The 24,630-nt window shown below is 44.0% G+C and overlaps 1 protein-coding gene across 1 annotated transcript; it reads right to left on the bottom strand.

Moving 5' to 3' along the window:
- Window positions 1–3,969: 3,969 nt before the first annotated feature.
- LOC110516024 (caspase recruitment domain-containing protein 11) lies at window positions 3,970–24,236 on the bottom strand. Its single transcript, XM_036974402.1, has 10 exons — window positions 24,158–24,236; window positions 23,365–23,492; window positions 20,329–20,444; window positions 19,689–19,773; window positions 12,194–12,289; window positions 11,910–12,027; window positions 6,655–6,837; window positions 6,444–6,568; window positions 4,541–4,656; window positions 3,970–4,396 (listed from the first exon to the last, which is right to left on the bottom strand). The coding sequence occupies exons 1-10, from the start codon at window positions 24,207–24,209 to the stop codon at window positions 4,192–4,194; spliced, it is 1,224 nt and encodes a 407-aa protein (XP_036830297.1). The 5' UTR covers window positions 24,210–24,236; the 3' UTR covers window positions 3,970–4,191.
- Between the last annotated feature and the right edge of the window lie 394 nt (window positions 24,237–24,630).

Consider the following 24,630-nt stretch of genomic DNA (forward strand, 5'->3'; position numbering starts at 1 on the left):
CCGGATAAAAAGAGGAAGACAGGGTTAGACAGGAGGTTAGGGTTAGACAGGAGGTTAGGGTTAGACAGGAGGTTAGGGTTAGACAGGAGGTTAGGGTTAGACAGGGGGCTGGGGTTAGACAGGAGGTTGGGGTTAGACAGGAGGTTGGGGTTAGACAGGAGGTTGGGGTTAGACAGGAGGTTGGGGTTAGACAGGAGGTTGGGGTTAGACAGGAGGTTGGGGTTAGACGGGGCTGGGGTTAGACGGGGTTAGGGTTAGACGGGGTTAGGGTTAGACGGGGTTAGGGTTAGACAGGAGGTTAGGGTTAGACAGGAGGTTAAGGTTAGATAGGGGGCAGGGTTAAACAGGAGGTTAGGGTTAGAGTTAGACTGGGTTAGAGGGTTCGAGTTAGACAGGGCGTTAGAGGGTTAGAGTTAGACAGAGAGTTAGACGGGGTTAGAGGGTTAGGGCCTTTGGTTGGAATGAAAATAAAAAGTTTACACAGCAAAGTATTTTTGTAAATAATAATTTTTTTAAACTCATTTTTTAAATATACAGAACATCTGTATATTTGAGGTCTTAAAGGGATGACCTATCTATCGGGCTTAAAGGGATGGTGTCAGTGTTTTATGTACCTTGCTGATGCTATGTAATAGGGTTGTATAGGGGTGTGCACAATGATAGTCTGTGTTTACTGTGAACTGTTGTCTGTTATTTCATGATAATGATCTGTGCCACAAACCTCGTCATTCACAGAGTAGAATCTACATGTTGGGTTAGAGTGTTTCCATCTGACAGTACATCAACAGGATTGTTCTAGAATCCCTTAGAGCAGAATAATCATGTTGTTCTAGAATCCCTCAGAGCAGAATCATCATGTTGTTCTAGAATCCCTCAGAGCAAAATCATCATGTTGTTCTAGAACCCCTCAGAGCAGAATCAGCATGTTGTTCTAGAATCCCTCAGAGCAGAATCTTCTCTTCTATACAGAATGACTAACATTATTCTGATGTGGGTCTATGTCTTGATTTCAGTATTCTAGTTTTATTGGATTTCAGAATGATGTATATTTCATCAGAAATATAAACTAAGGCATGAACCAAGTCTGCTGCTGTGTTATCACCCTGACCCCTAACCCTGACTTGTTAAGGCCAGTTGCCACATATGGATCCTTTGGTGTTAGACTGGTGATGATTGGGTCCATCCCTTAATCCAACACACACAAACATACACACACTTTTACCCTCATCATATGCTGCTGTTACTCTGTTCTTATTTATTATTATTTTTAAATTAACTTTATATATAGATTTTCAGATATAACAACAAAAACAGTACAACACCAGCCACTCATTCTCCCATCCATCCCCTCTCTCCAACCCTCCACTCCCTCCCTCCAAACCATCCACCCACCAAGGCATCTATAAAAGTTAGATCAAATCAAATTTTATTTGTCACATACACATTAACCATGTGCCTACCACTGTTGTGTCGTCCGCAAACTTGATGATTGAGTTGGAGGCGTGCGTGGCCACGCAATCGTGGGTGAACAGGGAGTACAGGAGAGGGCTCAGAACGCACCCTTGTGGGGCCCAGATGTTAATGCGAGTGTAGCGAAATGCTTGTGCTTCTAGTTCCGACAATGCAGTAATAACCAACGGGTACTCTAGCTAACAATTCCAAAACTACTACCTTATACACACAAGTGTAAAGGGATAAAGAATATGTACATAAAGATATATGAATGAGTGATGGTACAGAGCGGCATAGGCAAGATGCAGTAGATGGTATCGAGTACAGTATATACATATGAGATGAGTATGTAAACAAAGTGGCATAGTTTAATGTGGCTAGTGATACATGTATTACCTAAAGATGCAGTAGATGATAGAGTACAGTATATACATATGAGATGAGTAATGTAGGGGTGTAAACATTATATTAAGTAGCATTGTTTAAAGTGGCTAGTGATATATTTTCCATCAATTCCCATTATTAAAGTGGCTGGAGTTGAGTCAGTGTGTTGGCAGCAGCCACTCAATGTTAGTGGTGGCTGTTTAACAGTCTGATGGCCTTGAGATAGAAGCTGTTTTTCAGTCTCTCGGTCCCAGCTTTGATGCACCTGTACTGACCTCGCCTTCTGGATGATAGCGGGGTGAACAGGCAGTGGCTCGGGTGGTTGTTGTCCTTGATGATCTTTATGGCCTTCCTGTGACATCGGATGGTGTAGGTGTCCTGGAGGGCAGGTAGTTTTCCCCCGGTGATGCGTTGTGCAGACCTCACTACCCTCTGGAGAGCCTTACGGTTGTGGGCGGAGCAGTTGCCGTACCAGGCGGTGATACAGCCCGACAGGATTCTCTTGATTGTGGATCTGTAGAAGTTTGTGAGTGTTTTTGGTGACAAGCCGAATTTCTTCAGCCTCCTGAGGTTGAAGAGGCGCTGCTGCGCCTTCTTCACGATGCTGTCTGTGTGGGTGGACCAATTCAGTTTGTCTGTGATGTGTACACCGAGGAACTTAAAACTTACTACCCTCTCCACTACTGTTCCATCGATGTGGATAGGGGGGTGTTCCCTCTGCTGTTTCCTGAAGTCCACAATCATCTCCTTAGTTTTGTTGACGTTGAGTGTGAGGTTATTTTCCTGACACCACAGTCCGAGGGCCATCACCTCCTACCTGTAGGCCGTCTCGTCGTTGTTGGTAATCAAGCCTACCACTGTTGTGTCGTCCGCAAACTTGATGATTGAGTTGGAGGCGTGCGTGGCCACGCAATCGTGGGTGAACAGGGAGTACAGGCGAGGGCTCAGAACGCACCCTTGTGGGGCCCCAGTGTTGAGGATCAGCGGTCGTGGAGATGTTGTTACCTACCCTCACCACCTGGGGGCGGCCCGTCAGGAAGTCCAGTACCCAGTTGCACAGGGCGGGGTCGAGACCCAGGGTCGCGAGCTTGATGACGAGTTTGGAGGGTACTATGGTGTTAAATGCTGAGCTGTAGTCGATGAACAGCATTCTCACATAGGTATTCCTCTTGTCTAGATGGGTTAGGGCAGTGTGGTTGAGATTGCATCGTCTGTGGACCTATTTGGGCGGTAAGCAAATTGGAGTGGGTCTAGGGTGTCAGGTAGGGTGGAGGTGATATGGTCCTTGACTAGTCCCTCAAAGCACTTCATGATGACGGAAGTGAGTGCTACAGGGCGGTAGTTGTTTAGCTCAGTTACCTTAGCTTTCTTGGGAACAGGAACAATGGTGGCCCTCTTGAAGCATGTGGGAACAGCAGACTGGATAGGGATTGATTGAATATGTCCGTAAACACACCAGCCAGCTGTTCTGCGCATGCTCTGAGGACGCGGCTAGGGATGCCATCTGGGCCGGCAGCCTTGCAAGGGTTAACACGTTTAAATGTTTTACTCACGTTGGCTGGTTTTGGTAGCGGGCCATGTCAGTGGCAATGTATTGTCCTCAAAGCGAGCAAAGAAGTTGTTTAGTTGGTCTGGGAGCAAGAAATCGGTGTCCGCGACGGGGCTGGTTTTCTTTTTGTAGACCCTGCCACATACGTCTCGTGTCTGAGCCGTTGAATTGCGACTCTACTTTGTCTCTATACTGAAGCTTAGCTTGTTTAAATGCCTTACAGAGGGAATAGCTACACTGTTTGTATTCGGTCATGTTTCCGGTCGCCTTGCCATGATTAAAAGCAGGTGTTCGCATGCTTTCAGTTTTGCTCAAATGCTGCCATCAATCCAGTTTCTGGTTGGGGAAGGTTTTAATATTCACCGTGGGTACCACATCACCGATGCACTTGCTAATAAACTCGCTCACCGAGTCAGCGTATACATCAATGTTATTATCTGAGGCTAGCCGGAACATATCCCAGTCCACGTGATCGAAGCGATCTTGAAGCGTGGAATCAGATTGGTCGGACCAGCGTTGAACAGACCTGAGCGCTGACCACAGGTTCACCCAATGTGACATAATAATGAAATGCTGACTACAGGTAAAACCTCTCAACAATTTTGTATTTTATTTAACCTTTACTTAATTAGGCAAGACAGTTAAGAACAAATTGCTATTTACAATGACGGCGTACCCCAGCCAAACCAAGACCAATTGTGTGCAGCCCCTACTGGGGACTCCCAACTATTTTGTGGCATCTAACCCAGCGTCGCCATCTTGCGCACCTTGTGTGTGAGGTGTGTGCATGCATTAATCTGTGTGTGTTACAGCAGGTCTTGCTCCACCCAGACAGTCTTCCTCTGTTCCTCCTGGATTCTGTCTTTCACCACTCTGATGAGGTCATCAGGCCCAGCCCATTCCTCAGGCTCCAGACACGCATAGAGACACGGAACACTCTCCAGCTCTCTCTCTCTGCTCCGACACACTCTGACAAACTCCTCCTCACTGTCCACACGAAGGGGCAGCTTCCTGTAGGAGACAGATGCAAGGGGTTAGGAATACTCTCCAGCTCTCTCTCTCTGCTCCGACACTCTGACAAACTCTTCCTCACTGTCCACACGCAGGGACAGCTTCCTGTAGGAGACAGATGCAAGGGGTTAGAGGTCAGAGTACCTTAGCTTCCTGATGTTCTTGTCACAGATCTTGATGTGGATGATGATTGGGTAGATCTCTCTCCTCAAAAGGTCTTTAACACAGCTCACGTCAGCCTCCATCAAACAGTGTTTACCCTGCACACAACAGACCTGGGTTCAAATACTATTTCAAATATCTCAATTCCTTTCATATACATTTCCAAATGAACAAATTGAACAAGTAGTTGAATATTGGAATGTACTTGGAAATACACTTGGAAAGTACTGGCATGTATTTGAAAATACTAAAATACACTGATTTAAATCCAATCATGTTTCTGGAAGGCTGCCCATGTGCTCCCTCTCTACCAAGGTGGTGACCCCTGAGTAATGATCTCCTGATCTCTAAACTGTCTAGCGAACATTTTAGAATCTTCAATCAACACTCAGCTTAGATCTTTTCTAGCTTCAAAATGTACTTCAATAGTGGCTGATCAAGGACATGGTAAATATAAATATAGCAGATTTTTCTGTACATTGGCTGGTAGTCTACACTTCTTGTATTCGGTACATGTGACAAATTAAATTAGATGTGACTTGATTCAATTTTTTTGTTTAGAAAGCCCTCGTGAAAACTTCCTCCATACCTTACTTCATTGTTAAATGAGTGACATACGAGTCACCAGACCTGGTCACAGGGATGGTTAACTACAGAATTCGGGGAATCTGCTTTGTTGTTTTGCACCCGTGTATAAAATTATCAAATTAAACATGTTGGTCGCATACACATGTTTAGCAGATGTAATACAGAGCTCTCTGCACCTTGATGCTCCGGGGCCTCCAGGGCAGTTCAAGTTGTTAATGGAGGACCCAATGGAATGATCTACAGAGCACTCTGCACCTTGATGCTCCTGGACCTCCAGGGCAGTTCAAGTTGTTAATGGAGGACCCAATGGAATGATCTACAGAGCACTCTGCACCTTGATGCTCCTGGACCTCCAGGGCAGTTCAAGTTGTTAATGGAGGACCCAATGGAATGATCTACAGAGCACTCTGCACCTTGATGCTCCTGGACCCTCCAGGGCAGTTCAAGTTGTTAATGGAGGACCCAATGGAATGATCTACAGAGCACTCTGCACCTTGATGCTCCTGGACCTCCAGGGCAGTTCAAGTTGTTAATGGAGGACCCAATGGAATGATCTACAGAGCACTCTGCACCTTGATGCTCCTGGACCTCCAGGGCAGTTCAAGTTGTTAATGGAGGACCCAATGGAATGATCTACAGAGCACTCTGCACCTTGATGCTCCTGGACCTCCAGGGCAGTTCAAGTTGTTAAACTACTGAACAACCGATTGGCACGTGTGTTTTTCTGTTGTTCATTAGAAAATAGTCTTCCTGACTAATTCTGCGTTTGGTTAATGATGTTTGTCCCCCTTGAGCCACTGTAGATGCAGAAGCCTATTTCACTCAAACCCCCCAGAATGAATCTAAGACCATTTAAGAAATCTGTTTTTGCCAAGGATGTTTTAGTTGCTAATGTTTACATCTAACTAAGGTGTTTGGTGCAGTATTTCTCAAGTAAGAAATGGGCGTTGTGTCGTCTTATGTAACCAAGTTGGAGCTGCTGGGCAGGTCTGTCTCACTGTCTATGCTATTAGATAGAAACCCAACATTCATTTACCTGTTGTGACACACGGATGTTCCAAACTCCGTTTTAGACTTTATGACCAAAAGGATCCTATTTACACTTCCGGGATAAATGCAGTCGCTCTTTAAAATGAAGGACCTCATTGTTGAGGAATGTGTTTTCTTTTTAAATTGCTTGTAATATTGTGTGGTTTTATTACGTGGTATTGGAAAAGAGGCCTTGGTCTCAATGGGACTCCCTGCTAAAATAAAGGTTCTATAAAATAAATCAGTCAAGATGTAAAATAGTATGTACCTTTGCAGCAACAGCCTCTATGTTCTCAGGAGAGACAACCTCGTAGGTGTTGGTGTTCTTCTCTCTGGAGGAGATGATGGGTTCAATCCTCTGTCTCATTAAGAACTCTTCTTTAGTTAGGACATCTGGAATACATGACCTTTTATTAATATGATATAACTAAATAATATTAAACACACACACACACACACACACACACACACAACCCGACCTGGTTTGCAGATGTTGAAGTCCATGGCTCCACCCATGTTGAGTATCTTCTGAATAATGGTCCGGGCCAGACTGTTTGGACTGATCAGAACCGGCCTCTTCCTCTGGACCCGCTGAGGGGAGACCAGGCTGTACGGAACCAGGTTCACACTCCTACTCACATCACTGTATGGGTCTGCACAGTCTTCACACACACACACACACATTGTAAAGGGTACAGGTTGTAGAGTGTATAATAATATACAGCATAAATATATACAATGCTAATATACACTGCTCAAAAAAATAAAGGGAACACTTAAACAACACAATGTAACTCCAAGTCAATCACACTTCTGTGAAATCAAACTGTCCACTTAGGAAGCAACACTGATTGACAATACATTTCACATGCTGTTGTGCAGATGGAATAGACAACAGGTGGAAATCATAGGTTCTGCAGGTGGGGACCAGACCACTTCTCAGTTCCTCTGCTTCCTGGCTGATGTTTGTCACTTTGGAATGCTGGCGGTGCTTTCACTCTAGTGGTAGCATGAGACAGAGTCTACAACCCACACAAGTGGCTCAGGTAGTGCAGCTCATCCAGGATGGCACATCAATGTGAGCTGTGGCAAGAAGGTTTGCTGTGTCTGTCAGCGTAGTGTCCAGAGCATGGAGGCGCTACCAGGAGACAGGCCAGTACATCAGGAGACGTGGAGGAGGCCGTAGGAGGGCCCACAACCCAGCAGCAGGACCGCTACCTCCGCCTTTGTGCAAGGAAGAGCAGGAGGAGCACTGCCAGAGCCCTGCAAAATGACCTCCAGCAGGCCACAAATGTGCATGTGTCTGCTCAAACGGTCAGAAACAGACTCCATGAGGGTGGTATGAGGGCCCGACGTCCACAGGTGGGGTTGTGCTTACAGCCCAACACCGTGCAGGACGTTTTTCATTTGCCAGAGAACACCAAGATTGTCAAATTCGCCACTGGCGCCCTGTGCTCTTCACAGATGAAAAGCAGGTTCACACTGAGCACATGTGACAGTCTGGAGACACCGTGGAGAACGTTCTGCTGCCTGCAATATCCTCCAGCATGACCGGTTTGGCGGTGGGTCAGTCATGGTGTGGGGTGGCATTTCTTTGGGGGGGCCGCACAGCCCTCCATGTGCTCGCCAGAGGTAGCCCGACTGCCATTAGGTACCGAGATGAGATCCTCAGACCCCTTGTGAGACCATATGCTGGTGCGGTTGGCCCTGGGTTCCTCCTAATGCAAGACAATGCTAGACCTCATGTGGCTGGAGTGTGTCAGCAGTTCTTGCAAGAGGAAGGCATTGATGCTATGGACTGGCCCGCCCGTTCCCCAGACCTGAATCCAATTGAGCACATCTGGGACATCATGTCTCGCTCCATCCACCAACACCACGTTGCACCACAGACTGTCCAGGAGTTGGCGGATGCTTTAGTCCATGTCTGGGAGGAGATCCTTCAGGAGACCATCCGCCACCTCATCAGGAGCATGCCCAGGCGTTGTAGGGAGGTCATACAGGCACGTGGAGGCCACACACACTACTGAGCCTCATTTGACTTGTTTTAAGGACATTACATCAAAGTTGGATCAGCCTGTAGTGTGGTTTTCCACTTTAATCCAGGACCTCCATGGGTTGATATATTTGATTTCCATTGATAATTTGTGTGATTTTGATGTCAGCACATTCAACTATGTAAAGAAAAAAGTATTTAATAAGAATTTCATTCATTCAGATCTAGGATGTGTTATTTTAGTGTGTTTACTAATGGTTTTCTTGAGACTGTGGTCCCAGCTCTCTTCAGGTCATTGACCAGGTCCTGCCGTGTAGTTCTAGGCTGATCCTTCACCTTCTTCATGATCATTGATGCCCCACGAGGTGAGATCTTGCATGGAGCCCCAGACCGAGGGTGATTGACCGTCATCTTGAACTTCTTCCATTTTCTAATAATTGCGCCAACAGTTGTTGCCTTCTCACCAAGCTGCGTGCCTATTGTCCTGTAGCCCATCACAGCCTTGTGCAGGTCTCCAATTTTATCCCTGATGTCCTTCCACAGCTCTCTGGTCTTGTCCATTGTGGAGAGGTTGGAGTCTGTTTGAGTGTGTGGACAGGTGTCTTTTATACAGGTAACGAGTTCAAACAGGTGCAGTTAATACAGGTAATGAGTGGAGAACAAGGAGGGCTTCTTAAAGAAAAACTAACAGGTCTGTGAGAGCCGGAATTCTTACTGGTTGGTAGGTGATCAAATACTTGTGTCATGCAATAAAATGCAAATTAATTACTTAAAAATCATAGTGATTTTCCGGATTTTTGTTTTAGATACCGTCTCTCACAGTTGAAGTGTACCTATGTTAAAAATGACCTCTACATGCTTTGTAAGTAGGAAAAACTGCAAAAATTGGCAGTGTATCAAATACTTGTTCTCTCCACTGGTGGTGTGTGTGTATAGAGAGAGAGAGAAACAGGGTGTAGGGTGTATAATAATATACAGCATATATATATATATATGAGAGAGAAACAGGGTGTATAATAATATACAGCATATATATATATATATATGAGAGAGAGAAACAGGGTGTAGGGTGTATAATAATAAACAGCATATATATATATATGAGAGAGAGAAACAGGGTGTAGGGTGTATAATAATAAACAGCATATATATATATATATATATATATATATATATATATATATACACAGTGCCTTGCGAAAGTATTCGGCCCCTTGAACTTTGCGACCTTTTGCCACATTTCAGGCTTCAAACATAAAGATATAAAACTGTATTTTTTGTGAAGAATCAACAACAAGTGGGACACAATCATGAAGTGGAACGACATTTATTGGATATTTCAAACTTTTTTAACAATCAAAAACTGAAAAATTGGGCGTGCAAAATTATTCAGCCCCCTTAAGTTAATACTTTGTAGCGCCACCTTTTGCTGCGATTACAGCTGTAAGTCGCTTGGGGTATGTCTCTATCAGTTTTGCACATCGAGAGACTGACATTTTTTCCCATTCCTCCTTGCAAAACAGCTCGAGCTCAATGAGGTTGGATGGAGAGCATTTGTGAACAGCAGTTTTCAGTTCTTTCCACAGATTCTCGATTGGATTCAGGTCTGGAACTTTGACTTGGCCATTCTAACACCTGGATATGTTTATTTTTGAACCATTCTATTGTAGATTTTGCTTTATGTTTTGGATCATTGTCTTGTTGGAAGACAAATCTCCGTCCCAGTCTCAGGTCTTTTGCAGACTCCATCAGGTTTTCTTCCAGAATGGTCCTGTGTTTGGCTCCATCCATCTTCCCATCAATTTTAACCATCTTCCCTGTCCCTGCTGAAGAAAAGCAGGCCCAAACCATGATGCTGCCACCACCATGTTTGACAGTGGGGATGGTGTGTTCAGTGTGATGAGCTGTGCTGCTTTTTACGCCAAACATAACGTTTTGCATTGTTGCCAAAAAGTTCAATTTTGGTTTCATCTGACCAGAGCACCTTCTTCCACATGTTTGGTGTGTCTCCCAGGTGGCTTGTGGCAAACTTTAAACAACACTTTTTATGGATATCTTTAAGAAATGGCTTTCTTCTTGCCACTCTTCCATAAAGGCCAGATTTGTGCAATATACGACTGATTGTTGTCCTATGGGACAGAGTCTCCCACCTCAGCTGTAGATCTCTGCAGTTCATCCAGAGTGATCATGGGCCTCTTGGCTGCATCTCTGATCAGCCTTCTCCTTGTATGAGCTGAAAGTTTAGAGGGACGGCCAGGTCTTGGTAGATTTGCAGTGGTCTGATACTCCTTCCATTTCAATATTATCGCTTGCACAGTGCTCCTTGGGATGTTTAAAGCTTGGGAAATATTTTTGTATCCAAATCCGGCTTTAAACTTCTTCACAACAGTATCTCGGACCTGCCTGGTGTGTTCCTTGTTCTTCATGATGCTCTCAGCGCTTTTGACGGACCTCTGAGACTATCACAGTGCAGGTGCATTTATACGGAGACTTGATTACACACAGGTGGATTGTATTTATCATCATTAGTAATTTAGGTCAACATTGGATCATTCAGAGATCCTCACTGAACTTCTGGAGAGAGTTTGCTGCACTGAAAGTAAAGGGGCTGAATAATTTTGCACGCCCAATTTTTCAGTTTTTGATTTGTTAAAAAAGTTTGAAATATCCAATAAATGTCGTTCCACTTCATGATTGTGTCACACTTGTTGTTGATTCTTCACAAAAAAATACAGTTTTATATCTTTATGTTTGAAGCATGAAATGTGGCAAAAGGTCGCAAAGTTCAAGGGGGCCGAATACTTTCGCAAGGCACTGTATATATATATATATATATGAGAGAGAAACAGGTGTAGTGTATAGGTGTGTGTGTATATATAGAGAGAGAAACAGGTGTAGTGTATAGGTGTGTGTATATAGTGTGACAACCCTCCCACTCTGTCTGCTGTATTCTGTCTTTGTTCTTGTTTCCTTATTAGGATGCCGGTGGGCGGAGTTGGGAGGGTCGTCAGCTTCATGGGAAACACCTGGGCCAGGTGTCTCCCAGGATAAATAGACCTCTTCCACATTCATGGAGGAGACTCTCCATGCAGACACCTTTGTAGATTGTGTTGTGGTTCTTGGTGGCCTTTTGTTTGTTTGCTTTGGCACCTTTCAACACCCTGCATTATCACATTCATGCATGCAAAACACTCACTTACACTACTGATTACTGATTACACACGTCATTGTATATTTTCCTTAGTTGGTTTAGTTAATAAATATATTTTTGTTACTCCTTATCTCCACGTTGTCTCCCTTTGTTACGGGCTTTGAGCCGGTTCGTGACAATAGAGAGAGAGAGAAACAGGTGTAGTGTTTAGGTGTGTGTGTATAGAGAGAGAGAAACAGGGTGTAGTGTATAGGTGTGTGTGTGTATAGAGAGAGAGAGAAACAGGGCGTATAGGTAGTAGTGTACATGGTTTATGGTAGGATGTAGGTTTATGGTAGGATGTCGTTTTTTAATCCTGTCTCAGGGTTTTGAAGCCTGGTCTGGGCAGCATTGGGTTTCCAGTAGTGTGTAGGGTGCAGGGCATACCATCCTGTCTCAGGGTTTCGAAGCCTGGTCTGGGCAGCGTTGGGTTTCCTGTATTGTATAGTGTGTAGGGTGCAAGGCTTACCATCCTGTCTCAGGGTTTCGAAGCCTGGTCTGGGCAGCATTGGGTTTCCTGTATTGTATAGTGTGTAGGGTGCAAGGCTTACCATCCTGTCTCAGGGTTTCGAAGCCTGGTCTGGGCAGCGTCGGGTTTCCTGAGCTCACAATGCGAACACGCTCACTGCTGTTCATACGCTTATACTTATTATCCACCCTGCTGACAAACTACACACACACACACACACACACACACACACACACACACACACACACACACACACACACACACACACACACACACACACACACACACACACACACACACACACATTGCACTTTACTGAGGAGATGGGTGTGTGTGTGAAGGTGTGTGAAGGTGTGTGTGTGTTACCTGTAGTATCTGTGTGATGAAGACGCTAGCTCTGGACATGCGAGGGCTGGATTTGGGGTCTGAGGACAGGCTGGACTCTTCAGGCTGTAAGCTGTTCTACACAACATAAACAACAATAACAACAACACATCAAGACAGTTCAAGGTGTTTACATGTAGTTAGCTCACGGTTATTAAAGGGTTGATGGACACTGTAGAGTGCATGGAGAATAAGAGCACCTCCTCCAAGCTGCCCACTGCACTGAGGATAGGAAACACTGTAGAGTGCATGGAGAATAAGAGCACCTCCTCCAAGCTGCCCACTGCACTGAGGAAAGGAAACACTGTCACTAGCCCCATTATTAAAGGGTTGATGGACACTGTAGAGTGCATGGAGAATAAGAGAACCTCCTCCAAGCTGCCCACTGCACTGAGGATAGGAAACACTGTCACTAGCCCCATTATTAAAGGGTTGATGGACACTGTAGAGTGCATGGAGAATAAGAGAACCTCCTCCAAGCTGCCCACTGCACTGAGGATAGGAAACACTGTCACTAGCAACAAATCCACCATAAACGAGAATTTCAATAAGCATTTTTCTACGGCTGGCCATGCTCCCCCGCCCCCCGCTTCTCCTTCACTCAATTCCAAACAGCTTATGTTCTGAAAGAGCTGCAAATTCTGGATCCCTATAAATCAGCTGGGCTAGACAATCTGGACCCTCTCTTTCTAAAATTATCCTCAAAATTCGTATCGTCTGAGATCCCCAAAGATTGGAAAGCTGCCGCGGTCATCCCCCTCTTCAAAGGGGGAGACACCATAGACCCAAACTGTTACAGACCTATATCCATCCTACCCTGCCTTTCTAAAATCTTCGAAAGCCAAGTTAATAAACAGATCACCGACCATTTCGAATCCCACCATACCTTCTCCACTATGCAATCTGGTTTCCGAGCTGGTCATGGTGCACCTCAGCCACGCTCAAGGTCCTAAACGACATCACAACCACCATCGATAAAAGACAATACTGTGCAGCCGTCTTCATCGACCTGGCAAGGCTTTCAACTCTGTCAATCACCGCATTCTTATCTGCAAGACTCAATAGCCTTGGTTACTCAAATTACTACTTCAATAACTACTTCTCAGATAGAGTTCAGTGTGTCAAATTGGAGGGCCTGTTGTCTGGACCTCTGGCAGTCTCTATGGGGGTGCCACAGGGTTCAATTCTCTGGCCAACTCTTGTCTCTGTATATATCATTGTCGCTCTTGCTGCTGGTGATTCTCTGATCCACTTCTACCCAGACAACACCATTCTGTATACATCTGGCCATTATTTGGACACTGTGTTAACAAACCTCCAAACGAGCTTCAATGCCATACAACACTTCTTCCGTGGCCTGCTAGTAAAACTAAATGCATGCTCTTCAACCGATTGCTGCCCTCACCCGCCCGCCTGACTAGCATCACTACTTTGAAGGTTCTGACTTAGAATATGTGGACAACTACAAATACCTAGGTGTCTGGTTAGAGTGTAAACTCTCCTTCCAGACTCACATTAAGCATCTCCAATCCAAAATAAATCTAGGCTTCATATTTCACAACAAAGCCTCCTTCACTCATGCTGCCAACATAGCCTCGTAAAACTGACTATCCTACCGATTCTTGACTTTGGCGATGTCATTTACAAAACAGTCTCCAACACTCTACTCAGAAAATTGGATGTAGTCTATCACAGTGCCATCCGTTTTGTCACCAAAGCCCCATATACTACCCTCAACTGCGACCTGTATGCTCTCGTTGGCTGGCCCTCGCTACATATTCGTCGCTAAACCCACTGGCTCCAGGCCATCTATAAGTCTTTGCTAGGTAAAGCTCCGCCTTATCTCAGCTCACTAGTCACCATAGCAACACCCACCCATAGCACGTGCTCCAGCAGGTATATTTCACTGGTCATCCCCAAAGCCAACTCCTCGTTTGGCTGCCTTTCCTTCCAGTTCTTTGCTGCCAATGACTGGAACGAATTGCAAAAATCACTGAAGCTGGAGACTTATATCTATCTCCCTCACTTTAATCAACAGCTGTCAGAGCAGCTTACCTCACTGCACCTGTACACAGCCATCTGTAAATAGCCCATCCAACTACCTCGTCCCCACATTGTTATTCTTTTTTTTGCTCTTTTGCACCCCAGTATCTTTACTTGCACATCTTCTGCACATCTATCACTCCAGTGTTAATGCTAAATTGTAAATATTTTGCCACTATGGCCTATTTATTGCCTTACCTCACTAATCCTACTACATTTGTACACACTGTATATAGACTTTTTCTATTGTGTTATTGACTGTACATTTGTTTATCCCATGTGTAACTCAGTGTTGTTGTTTTTTGTTGCACTGCTTTGCTTTGCTTTATCTTGGCCAGGTCATAGTTGTAAATTAGAACTTGTTCTCAACTGGCCTACCTGGTTAAATAAAGGTTAAATATTATAATTATTTTATAATCTATGTAGATTCAGGAATTCCCCAGGGCAGCTGTCTAGGCCCATTTACTTAAAAAAAACTTTACTAATGACATGCCACTGGCTTTGAATAAAGCCAGAGTGTCTATTATGTATGTGAATCTCACTCTATACATGTCAGCTACTACAGCGACTGAAAGGACTGCAACACCCATGCATACCCCACAAGACATGCCACAAGAGGTCTCCTCACAGTCCTCAAGTCCAGAACAGACTATGGGAGGCACACGGTATTACATAGAGTCATGACTACATGGAACTCTATTCCACATCAAGAAACTGATACAAGCAGTAAAATTAGATTTAAAAAACAGAATAAAAACACCTTATGGAACAGTGGGGACTGTGAAGCAACACAAACATAGGCACAGACACATGCATACATACTATACACGCACGTAAACATGGATTTAGTACTGTACATATGTGGTAGTGGTGGAGTAGGGGCCTGAGGGCAAACAGTGTGTTGTGAAATCGGAGAATGTATTGTAATGTTTTTAAAATCGTATAAACTGCCTTAATTTTGCTGGGTCCCAGGATGAGTAGCTGCTGCCAAGGCAGGAGGGATCCATAATAAATACAAATGGAATCAGGATGCACCAGCTCAATTTCGAGTCTCAGAGCAAAGGGTCTGAATACTCATATAAGTAAGGTATTTATGTTTCTTATATTTTTGCAAACATTTCTAAGATCCTGTTTTCGCTTTGTCATTATGGGGTCTTGTGTGTAGAATGATGAGGATTTTTATTTATTTTATCAATTTTAGAATAAGGCTGTAACATCAAGGGTTGGAATTTTTCCGAAGGCACTGTAGATGTATGTACCCTGAACATCCCAAATATGGCACCTCGGGGGGCGTGGCAGCCTGTAACGGCTCTCGTCGACAGGAGTGGACCAAATATGGCACCTCGGGGGGCGTGGCAGCCTGTAACGGCTCTCATCAACAGGAGTGGACCAAATATGGCACCTCGGGGGGCGTAGCAGCCTGTAACGGCTCTCATCGACAGGAGTGGACCAAATATGGCACCTCGGGGGGCGTGGCAGCCTGTAACGGCTCTCGTCGACAGGAGTGGACCAAAGTGTTCATGATTTTTATTATCAAAAACCGTTCTGAGCTGGAACAGAGCGCACCGGGATGTGTATCACACGCTCCCCACAGTAAGCACAGGGAGTTGGCTCAGGTCTAAACCCTGACTCTGCCAATCTCCCCGTCTGCCTCCGCCCAAAAATGGTTGGAGCTGTCTCTCGGGCTTCCGTCATTGTCTTAACTCCTCGTATCGTCACCGTTCCTCACTCCCTGCCTCCGCCTGCTTCCATGGCAGGGTCTGCTTCCCAGGTCCAGGATGTCCACTCCCTTTTTCCCCGAGCCCAGGATCCCTGCTCCTCCTGGCCACGCTGCTTGGTTCTTTGGTGGTGGGGTCTTCTGTAATGGCTCTCGTCGAAAGGAGTGGACCAAAGCGCAGCGTGGAAAGTATTTATGATTTTTATTATCAAAAAACACTCAAACAAAATAACAAAGCGAACAGTTCTGTCAGGTAACAGACACTAAACAAAAAACAAGATCCCACAAAACCCAAAAGGAAAATGACAACTTATATGTGATCCCCAATCAGAGACAACGATAGACAGCTGCCTCTGATTGGGAACCACACACGGCCAAAAACAAAGAAATAGAAAACAGACTTTCCCACCCGAGTCACACCCTGACCTAACCAAACATAGAGAATAATAAGGATCTCTAAGGTCAGGGCATGACACAGCCACAATTTTTACAAAAATAATAACAATTTAAATACATCCAGTATTTAGATTCCAGTCAATGTCTCTATGCCAAGTTGAACGGGTCATCTTTCAGAAGAATTTGGAACTGAGTTGATAGCCCATAGCTACATGTCTGATGGCTTTGTTCATTGGTTTATTATAAATCCCCATTAGTTCCTGCCAAGGCAGCAGCTACTCTTCCTGGGGTTTATTATGGATCTCCATTAGTTCCTGCCAAGGCAGCAGCTACTCTTCCTGGGGTTTATTATGGATCCCCATTAGTTCCTGCCAAGGCAGCAGCTACTCTTCCTGGGTTTTATTATGGATCTCCATTAGTTCCTGCCAAGGCAGCAGCTACTCTTCCTGGGGTTTATTATGGATCCCCATTAGTTCCTGCCAAGGCAGCAGCTACTCTTCCTGGGGTTTATTATGGATCCCCTTTAGTTCCTGTCAAGGCAGCAGCTACTCTTCCTGGGGTTATTATGGATCCCCATTAGTTCCTGTCAAGGTAGCAGCTACTCTTCCTGGGGTTTATTATGGATCCCCATTAGTTCCTGCCAAGGCAGCAGCTACTCTTCCTGGGGTTTATTATGGATCCCCTTTAGTTCCTGTCAAGGCAGCAGCTACTCTTCCTGGGGTTTATTATGGATCTCCACTAGTTCCTGCCAAGACAGCAGCTACTCTTCCTGGGGTTTATTATGGATCCCCATTAGTTAAGAACACATTTTATTTACAATGATGGCCTACCAAAAGGCCTCCTACGGGGACGGGGGTCTGGGATTAAAAATTAAAAATAAATACAATATAAATATAGGACACAACACTACATAAAGAGAATCCTAAGACAACAACATAGCAAGGCAGCATCACATGACAACACATCATGGTAGCAACACAACATGTTAACAACATGGTAGCAACACAAAACATGGTACAAACATTATTGGGCACAGTCAACAGCACAGAGGGCAAGAAGGTAGAGACAACAATACATCACACAAAGCAGCCACAACTGTCAGAAAGATTGTCCATGATTGAGTCTTTGAATGAAGAGATTGAGATAAAACTGTCCAGTTTGAGTGTTTGTTGCAGCTCATTCTCGTCTCTAATTGCAACGAACTGAAAAGACGAGGGACCCAGGGATGTGTGTGCTTTGGGGACCTTTAACAGAATGTGACTGGCAGAACGGCTGTTGTATGTGGAGGATGAGGGCTGCAGTAGGTATTTTAAATGTATTTTTATTGTACCTTTATTTAACTAGGCAAGTCAGTTAAGAACAAATTCTTATTTTCATTGACGACCTAGGAACAGTGGGTTAACTGCCTGTTCAGGGTCAGAACGACAGATTTGTACCTTGTCAGCTCGGGGTTTTGAACTTGCAACCTTCCGGTTACTAGTCCAACGCTCTAACCACTAGGCTACCAGATATGGGGGAGTAAGGCCTAAGAGGGTTTTATAAATAAGCATCAACCAGTGGGTCTTGCGACGGGTATACAGAGATTACCAGTTTACAGAGGACTGTAGAGTGATGTGTCCTATAAGGAGCGTTGGGGGCCAATCTGACGGCCGAATGGTAATATATGATGTTGATCTGAAGCCACTGACTCGGCCAATAAGTTATTTCCTCCTCTGGCGCACAGTTTCAGAGAAGTCCTCTTTGGAGAAGATGTTGGTTCCTCTCAAATCTAGTTTAGGTTGTACCGTACGTCATATTAGCTCAATCGCCAATTTCTCAGCCTCACAGAATCACAGAAACAGAACACCTTGAATGAATAACAGAAACAAGTTGCTATGGATGAAATAGATGAAAATAACTGTTCAAAGCATGAAAAATATGCAAAAACATATATTTTTGTATATCAAATGTGAGTATAAATCTGTGAAATGTTTTAAATATATGATTATTTTGGAGGAATTTAAACCATTTTACAGTTACCAAAGGTTAATAAAATAAAAAGTGTAACTATGTGACAGAAAGTGTCATTTTGACATTTCCAATTTGGACTCGAAAATAACCCTTGTTAGGGCTTTAGGGGTAAAAAAATGGCCCCAGTTGGTGATTTAGGGCTCAAAAATTACCCCTGTTGGGGCTTTTAGCAGTTGAAATATGTTGATGCGTTTAAGGTTAAATGTCAAACACACTATAACGTGGATCTGTAATGGTCCGTATTGAATCTAGGCCTTAGTTAGTCAGTCAGTTACGTTAGTCAAGCAGTTGTTCAGCCAGTTTGTTAGATAGAAGCTAGGTTAGTTAGTTGGTTAGTTAGTTGGGGACTAGTTAGTTGGTTAGTAAGTTGGTTAGTTAGTTAGTTAGTTGGGGACTAGTTAGTTGGTTAGTTTGTTTGTTAGGGATAATGGTTAGGGGCTAGTTAGTTGGAGGCCAGTTAGTAAGGGGCTAGTTAGTTAGATGAAAGTTAGTTAGAGGCTAATTAGTTAGGGGTAGTTAGTACCCTGAGGTTATGCAGGCTGCTAGTTAGTTAGGGGCTAGTTAGTTATGGGCTAGTTGGTTATGGGCTAGTTGGTTATGGGCTAGTTAGTTGGAGGCTAGTTAGTTACGGGCTAGTTAGTACCCTGATGTTATGCAGGCTGCTAGTTACTTAGTGGCTAGTTAGTTAGGGGCTATATAGTTAGAGGCTAGATAGTTAGAGGCTAGATAGTTAGGGGCTAGTTAGTACCTGAGGTTATGCAGGTTGCTAGTTAGTTACGAGCTGGTTAGTACCCTGAGGTTATGCAGGCTGCTAGTTAGTTACGAGCTAGTTATTACCCTGAGGTTATGTAGGCTGCTAGTTAGTTGGGAGTAAGTTGGCTAGTTAGTTAGGGGCTAGTTAGTACCATGAGGTTATGCAGGCTGCTAGTCAGTTAGGGGTTAGCTGGCTAGTTAGTTAGGGGCTTGTTAGTGCCCTAAGGTTATGCAGGCTGCTAATTAGTTAAGGGTAAGTTGGCTAGTTAGTTAGGGGCTAGTTAGTACCACGAGGTTATGCAGGCTGCTAGTCAGTTAGGGGTTAGCTGGCTAGTTAGTTAGGGGCTTGTTAGTGCCCCAAGGTTATGCAAGCTGCTAATTAGTTAGGGGTAAGTTGGCTAGTTAGTTAGGGCTAGTTAGTACCATGAGGTTATGTAGGCTGCTAGTTAGTTAGGGGTAAGTTGGCTAGTTAGTTAGGGCTAGTTAGTACCATGAGGTTATGCAGGCTGCTAGTCAGTTAGGGGGTAGCTGGCTAGTTAATTAGGGTCTAGTTAATACCTTGAAGTTGCGCAGGCTGTCATTCTCCTCTCTTCCTCCTCGACACACCAGCTTCTGCATCTTTACCAGGAGAAGCTGCTGGGCCCTGTAGATCATACACGCGTGCGTGTGCGAACACACACACAGACACACACACACACACACACAGGTCAGTGGTGATCTATAGTGGTTGCTAATCTGATGTTGTATCGAGCTTCTGCATCTTTTCCAGGAGCAACTGCTGGGCCCTGTAGATCACACACATACAGGTCTGTGGTGAAATGTAGTAGTCTGATGTTACATCAAGCTTCTGGATCAGTATTTGAAAGTATTCATCTGGTATTCTGTAGTACTGTGTAGTAGTATGTAATAGTCTGTAGTAGTCTGTAGTACTCTGTAGTAGTCTGTAGCAATCTGTAGTAGTCTGTAGTAGTCTGTAGTAGTGTGTAGTACTCTGCAGTACTCTGTAGTAGTCCATAGTAGTCTGTAGTAGTCTGTAGTACTCTGTAGTAATATGTAGTAGTATGTAGTACTCTGTAGTACTCTGTAGTAGTCTGTAGTAGTATGTAGTGATCTGTAGTAGTATGTAGTAGTGTGTAGTAGTCTGTAGTACTCTGTAGTTTGTAGTAGTGTGTAGTAGTCCATAGCAGTCTGTATTTACCGTGAGTAAGAGGGGATGGTGCCTTTTTCCGATAGGTCGGTTCCAGAGTAGGCTTCGACCCGGGAGCAAAGCCACTCCCACTTCCCCTGGTGCATCGTGTCCAGGACATGGACCACCTTAATCAATCAATCAACCAATCAAATACAGTGCCTTGCGGAAGTATTCGGCCCCCTTGAACTTTGTGACCTTTTGCCACATTTCACGCTTCAAACATAAAGATATAAAACTGTATTTTTTTGTGAAGAATCAACAACAAGTGGGACACAATCATGAAGTGGAACGACATTTATTGGATATTTCAAACTTTTTTAACAAATCAAAACTGAAAAATTGGGCGTGCAAAATTATTCAGCCCCCTTAAGTTAATACTTTGTAGCGCCACCTTTTGCTGCGATTACAGCTGTAAGTCGCTTGGGGTATGTCTCTATCAGTTTTGCACATCGAGAGACTGAATGTTTTCCCATTCCTCCTTGCAAAACAGCTCGAGCTCAGTGAGGTTGGATGGAGAGCATTTGTGAACAGCAGTTTTCAGTTCTTTCCACAGATTCTCGATTGGATTCAAGTCTGGACTTTGACTTGGCCATTCTAACACCTGGATATGTTTATTTTTGAACCATTCCATTGTAGATTTTGCTTTATGTTTTGGATCATTGTCTTGTTGGAAGACAAATCTCCGTCCCAGTCTCAGGTCTTTTGCAGACTCCATCAGGTTTTCTTCCAGAATGGTCCTGTATTTGGCTCCATCCATCTTCCCATCAATTTTAACCATCTTCCCTGTCCCTGCTGAAGAAAAGCAGGCCCAAGCCATGATGCTGCCACCACCATGTTTGACAGTGGGGATGGTGTGTTCAGCTGTGTTGCTTTTACGCCAAACATAACGTTTTGCATTGTTGCCAAAAAGTTCAATTTTGGTTTCATCTGACCAGAGCACCTTCTTCCACATGTTTGGTGTGTCTCCCAGGTGGCTTGTGGCAAACTTTAAACGACACTTTTTATGGATATCTTTAAGAATGGCTTTCTTCTTGCCACTCTTCCATAAAGGTCAGATTTGTGCAATATATGACTGATTGTTGTCCTATGGACAGAGTCTCCCACCTCAGCTGTAGATCTCTGCAGTTCATCCAGAGTGATCATGGGCCTCTTGGCTGCATCTCTGATCAGTCTTCTCCTTGTATGAGCTGAAAGTTTAGAGGGACGGCCAGGTCTTGGTAGATTTGCAGTGGTCTGATACTCCTTCCATTTCAATATTATCGCTTGCACAGTGCTCCTTGGATGTTAAAAGCTTGGGAAGTCTTTTTGTATCCAAATCCGCTTTAAACTTCTTCACAACAGTATCTCGGACCTGCCTGGTGTGTTCCTTGTTCTTCATGATGCTCTCTGCGCTTTTAACGGACCTCTGAGACTATCACAGTGCAGGTGCATTTATACGGAGACTTGATTACACACAGGTGGATTGTATTTATCATCATTTGTCATTTAGGTCAACATTGGATCATTCAGAGATCCTCACTGAACTTCTGGAGAGAGTTTGCTGCACTGAAAGTAAAGGGGCTGAATAATTTTGCACGCCCAAGTTTTCAGTTTTTGATTTGTTAAAATGTTTGAAATATCCAATAAATGTCGTTCCACTTCATGATTGTGTCCCACTTGTTGTTGATTCTTCACAAAAAATACAGTTTTATATCTTTATGTTTGAAGCCTGAAATGTGGCAAAAGGTCGCAAAGTTCAAGGGGGCCGAATACTTTCGCAAGGCACTGTAAATATGTTAATCAATCAATCAACCAATAAATCACTCAATCAACCTATCAACCGATCAATCGATCAACCAATCAATCAATCATTAATTCAATAAAATAATCAAACATCATCCAACCAATACTCAAACAATAAATTAACCAAACAACCAAGCAATCAATCAACCCTAACCCTAACAACAACAACACGATAATAACAGGTACCTCGTTACATATTGTAGATTGATGTACCTCGTCACAAAGCACATATTGTAGATTATGTCATGTATATATTGTATATTGTACACTACCGGTCAACAGTTTTAGAACACCTACTCATTCAAGGGTTTCTCTTTATTTTTACTATTTTCTACATTGTAGAATAATAGTGAATTGACTACAGGACTATGACATATGGAATCAAGTAGTAACCAAAAAATCAAAATATATTTTATATTTGAGATGGAAACTTTAAAGTTTCTTCAAGTGCAGTCGCAAAAACCATCAAGAACAATGAAGAAACTGACTCTCATGTGGACAACCACAGGAATGGAAGACCCAGAGTTACCTCCAAGTTCATTCGAGTTACCAGCCTCAGAAATTGCAGCCCAAATAAATGGTTCACAGAGTTCAAGTAACAGACACACCTCAACATTAACTGTTCAGAGGAGACTGTGTGAATCAGGCCTTCATGGTTGAATTGCTGCAAATAAACCCCTACTAAAGGACACCATAATAAGAAGATACTTGCTTGGGTCAAGAGGGTTAGGGTTAGGGTTAGCCCTAACCCTAACCCTTTTTCATAAAAACATTTCATTGTGTAACCAGCCGTCATATCAGGTTAGTCCACTAGGGACATTTCATTGTGTAACCAGCCGTCATATCGGGTATATCCACTAGGGACTTTTCATTGTTTACCAGCCGTCATATCGGGTTAGTCCACTAGGGACTTTTCATTGCATTATGTTAGTAATCAATTCAACCTAAGCTGTGTGTGTTTATGTATTTCTGTGTGATTGTTTAGTTAGTTAGTAGATAAATAATTAAGCCAATTTGTGTATCGCTGAATCATCATTTAGACTAGGATTTATGAAGTCAATGACTTTCAGAATGAGACTGATATGAGGTAATAACTAACACTTGCACTTACTTTGCTGATAGTTACCTTATTGAGGAAAAGTGTACTTACTATGACTGAGATATGTGGTTGTCTCACTTAGCTATCTTCAGATGAATGTACTAACTGTAGGTCGATCTGGATAAGAGTGTCTACTAAATGACAGGGTTAGGGTCAGGAGGTACCTCATCACAAAGCACGCTCAGGGAGCAGGTGTCTGATTGGCCAGAGATGTTGAGGTTGATTCTGATGTAGAATGAGTCTCCTGACGTCACCGTTCCCTCCGATAGATCCCTCTGCAGCCTCCGGTACCCTGACAGACACACACAGACACACAATAGATTGCACAATGTTTTTTATCTGTGTTTGAAGCCTGAGCGTAAGTGAGGTGTCCAGGGTTAGGTTTAGGGTTAGTCCAGGGGGGTTAGGGTTAGTCTAGGTGTCCAGGGTTAGTCCAGGTGTCCAGGTTAGGGTTAGTCCAGGTGTCCAGGGTTAGGGTTCGGGTTAGTCCAGGTGGGTTAGGGTTAGTGGGTTAGGATTAGTCTAGGTGTCCAGGTTAGTCCAGGTGTCCAGGGTTAGGGTTAGTCCAGGTGTCCAGGGTTAGGGTTAGTCCAGGTGTCCAGGTTTAGGGTTAGTCCAGGTGTCCAGAACAGATGCAGATAAAACCTCCACTACAATGCTGTTAGGGGATTTACAATGCTGTTAGGGGATTTACAATGGTGTTAGGGGATTTACAATGGTGTTAGGGGATTTACAATGCTGTTAGGGGATTTACAATACTGTTAGGGATTTACAATGGTGTTAGGGGATTTACAATGCTGTTAGGGGATTTACAATGCTGTTAGGGATTTACAATGCTGTTAGGGGATTTACAATGGTGTTAGGGGATTTACAATGCTGTTAGGGGATTTACAATGGTGTTAGGGGATGGTGTGTTTGCCTGTGTGTGGTGTGTACGTTTACAGTGTAAGAACGTACCATCATAGTTGGCACGGTAGTGCAGTTGGATTGGTCCAGAGCAACGTTGCATCGTCCAATGGGCTTCCTCCTGGGTGCAGGTGTCCCAACGAGATGCTCTGGTTCTCCCCGCGGATACAGCCCTCCAGCTGGACCAGCCAATGACAGAGAGGGAAGGGGAACAGAGCCATTAAGAAGACAGCTGTAGGTCCACTAATTCCTTATACGGAGCCCAGTCATTTTATTCAACATGCCAATATTATGGAATTTTCAATGGTTGTACTTTTTAAAAATTACAATTTCAGTTTTATAATACCTTAGGGTTAGGGCACCTCAGGTACCTTAGGGTTAGGGTACCTTAGGGTTAGGGTACCTTAGGGTACCTCAAGGTTAGGGTTCCTCAGGGTTAGGGTACCTTAGGGTTAGGGTACCTTGGGTTAGGGTACCTAGGGCACCTTAGGGTTAGGGTACCTTAGGGTTAGGGTACCTTAGGG

Source organism: Oncorhynchus mykiss, unplaced genomic scaffold, assembly GCF_013265735.2.
Source record: "Oncorhynchus mykiss isolate Arlee unplaced genomic scaffold, USDA_OmykA_1.1 un_scaffold_527, whole genome shotgun sequence".
Classification (NCBI taxonomy): Eukaryota; Metazoa; Chordata; class Actinopteri; order Salmoniformes; family Salmonidae; genus Oncorhynchus; species Oncorhynchus mykiss.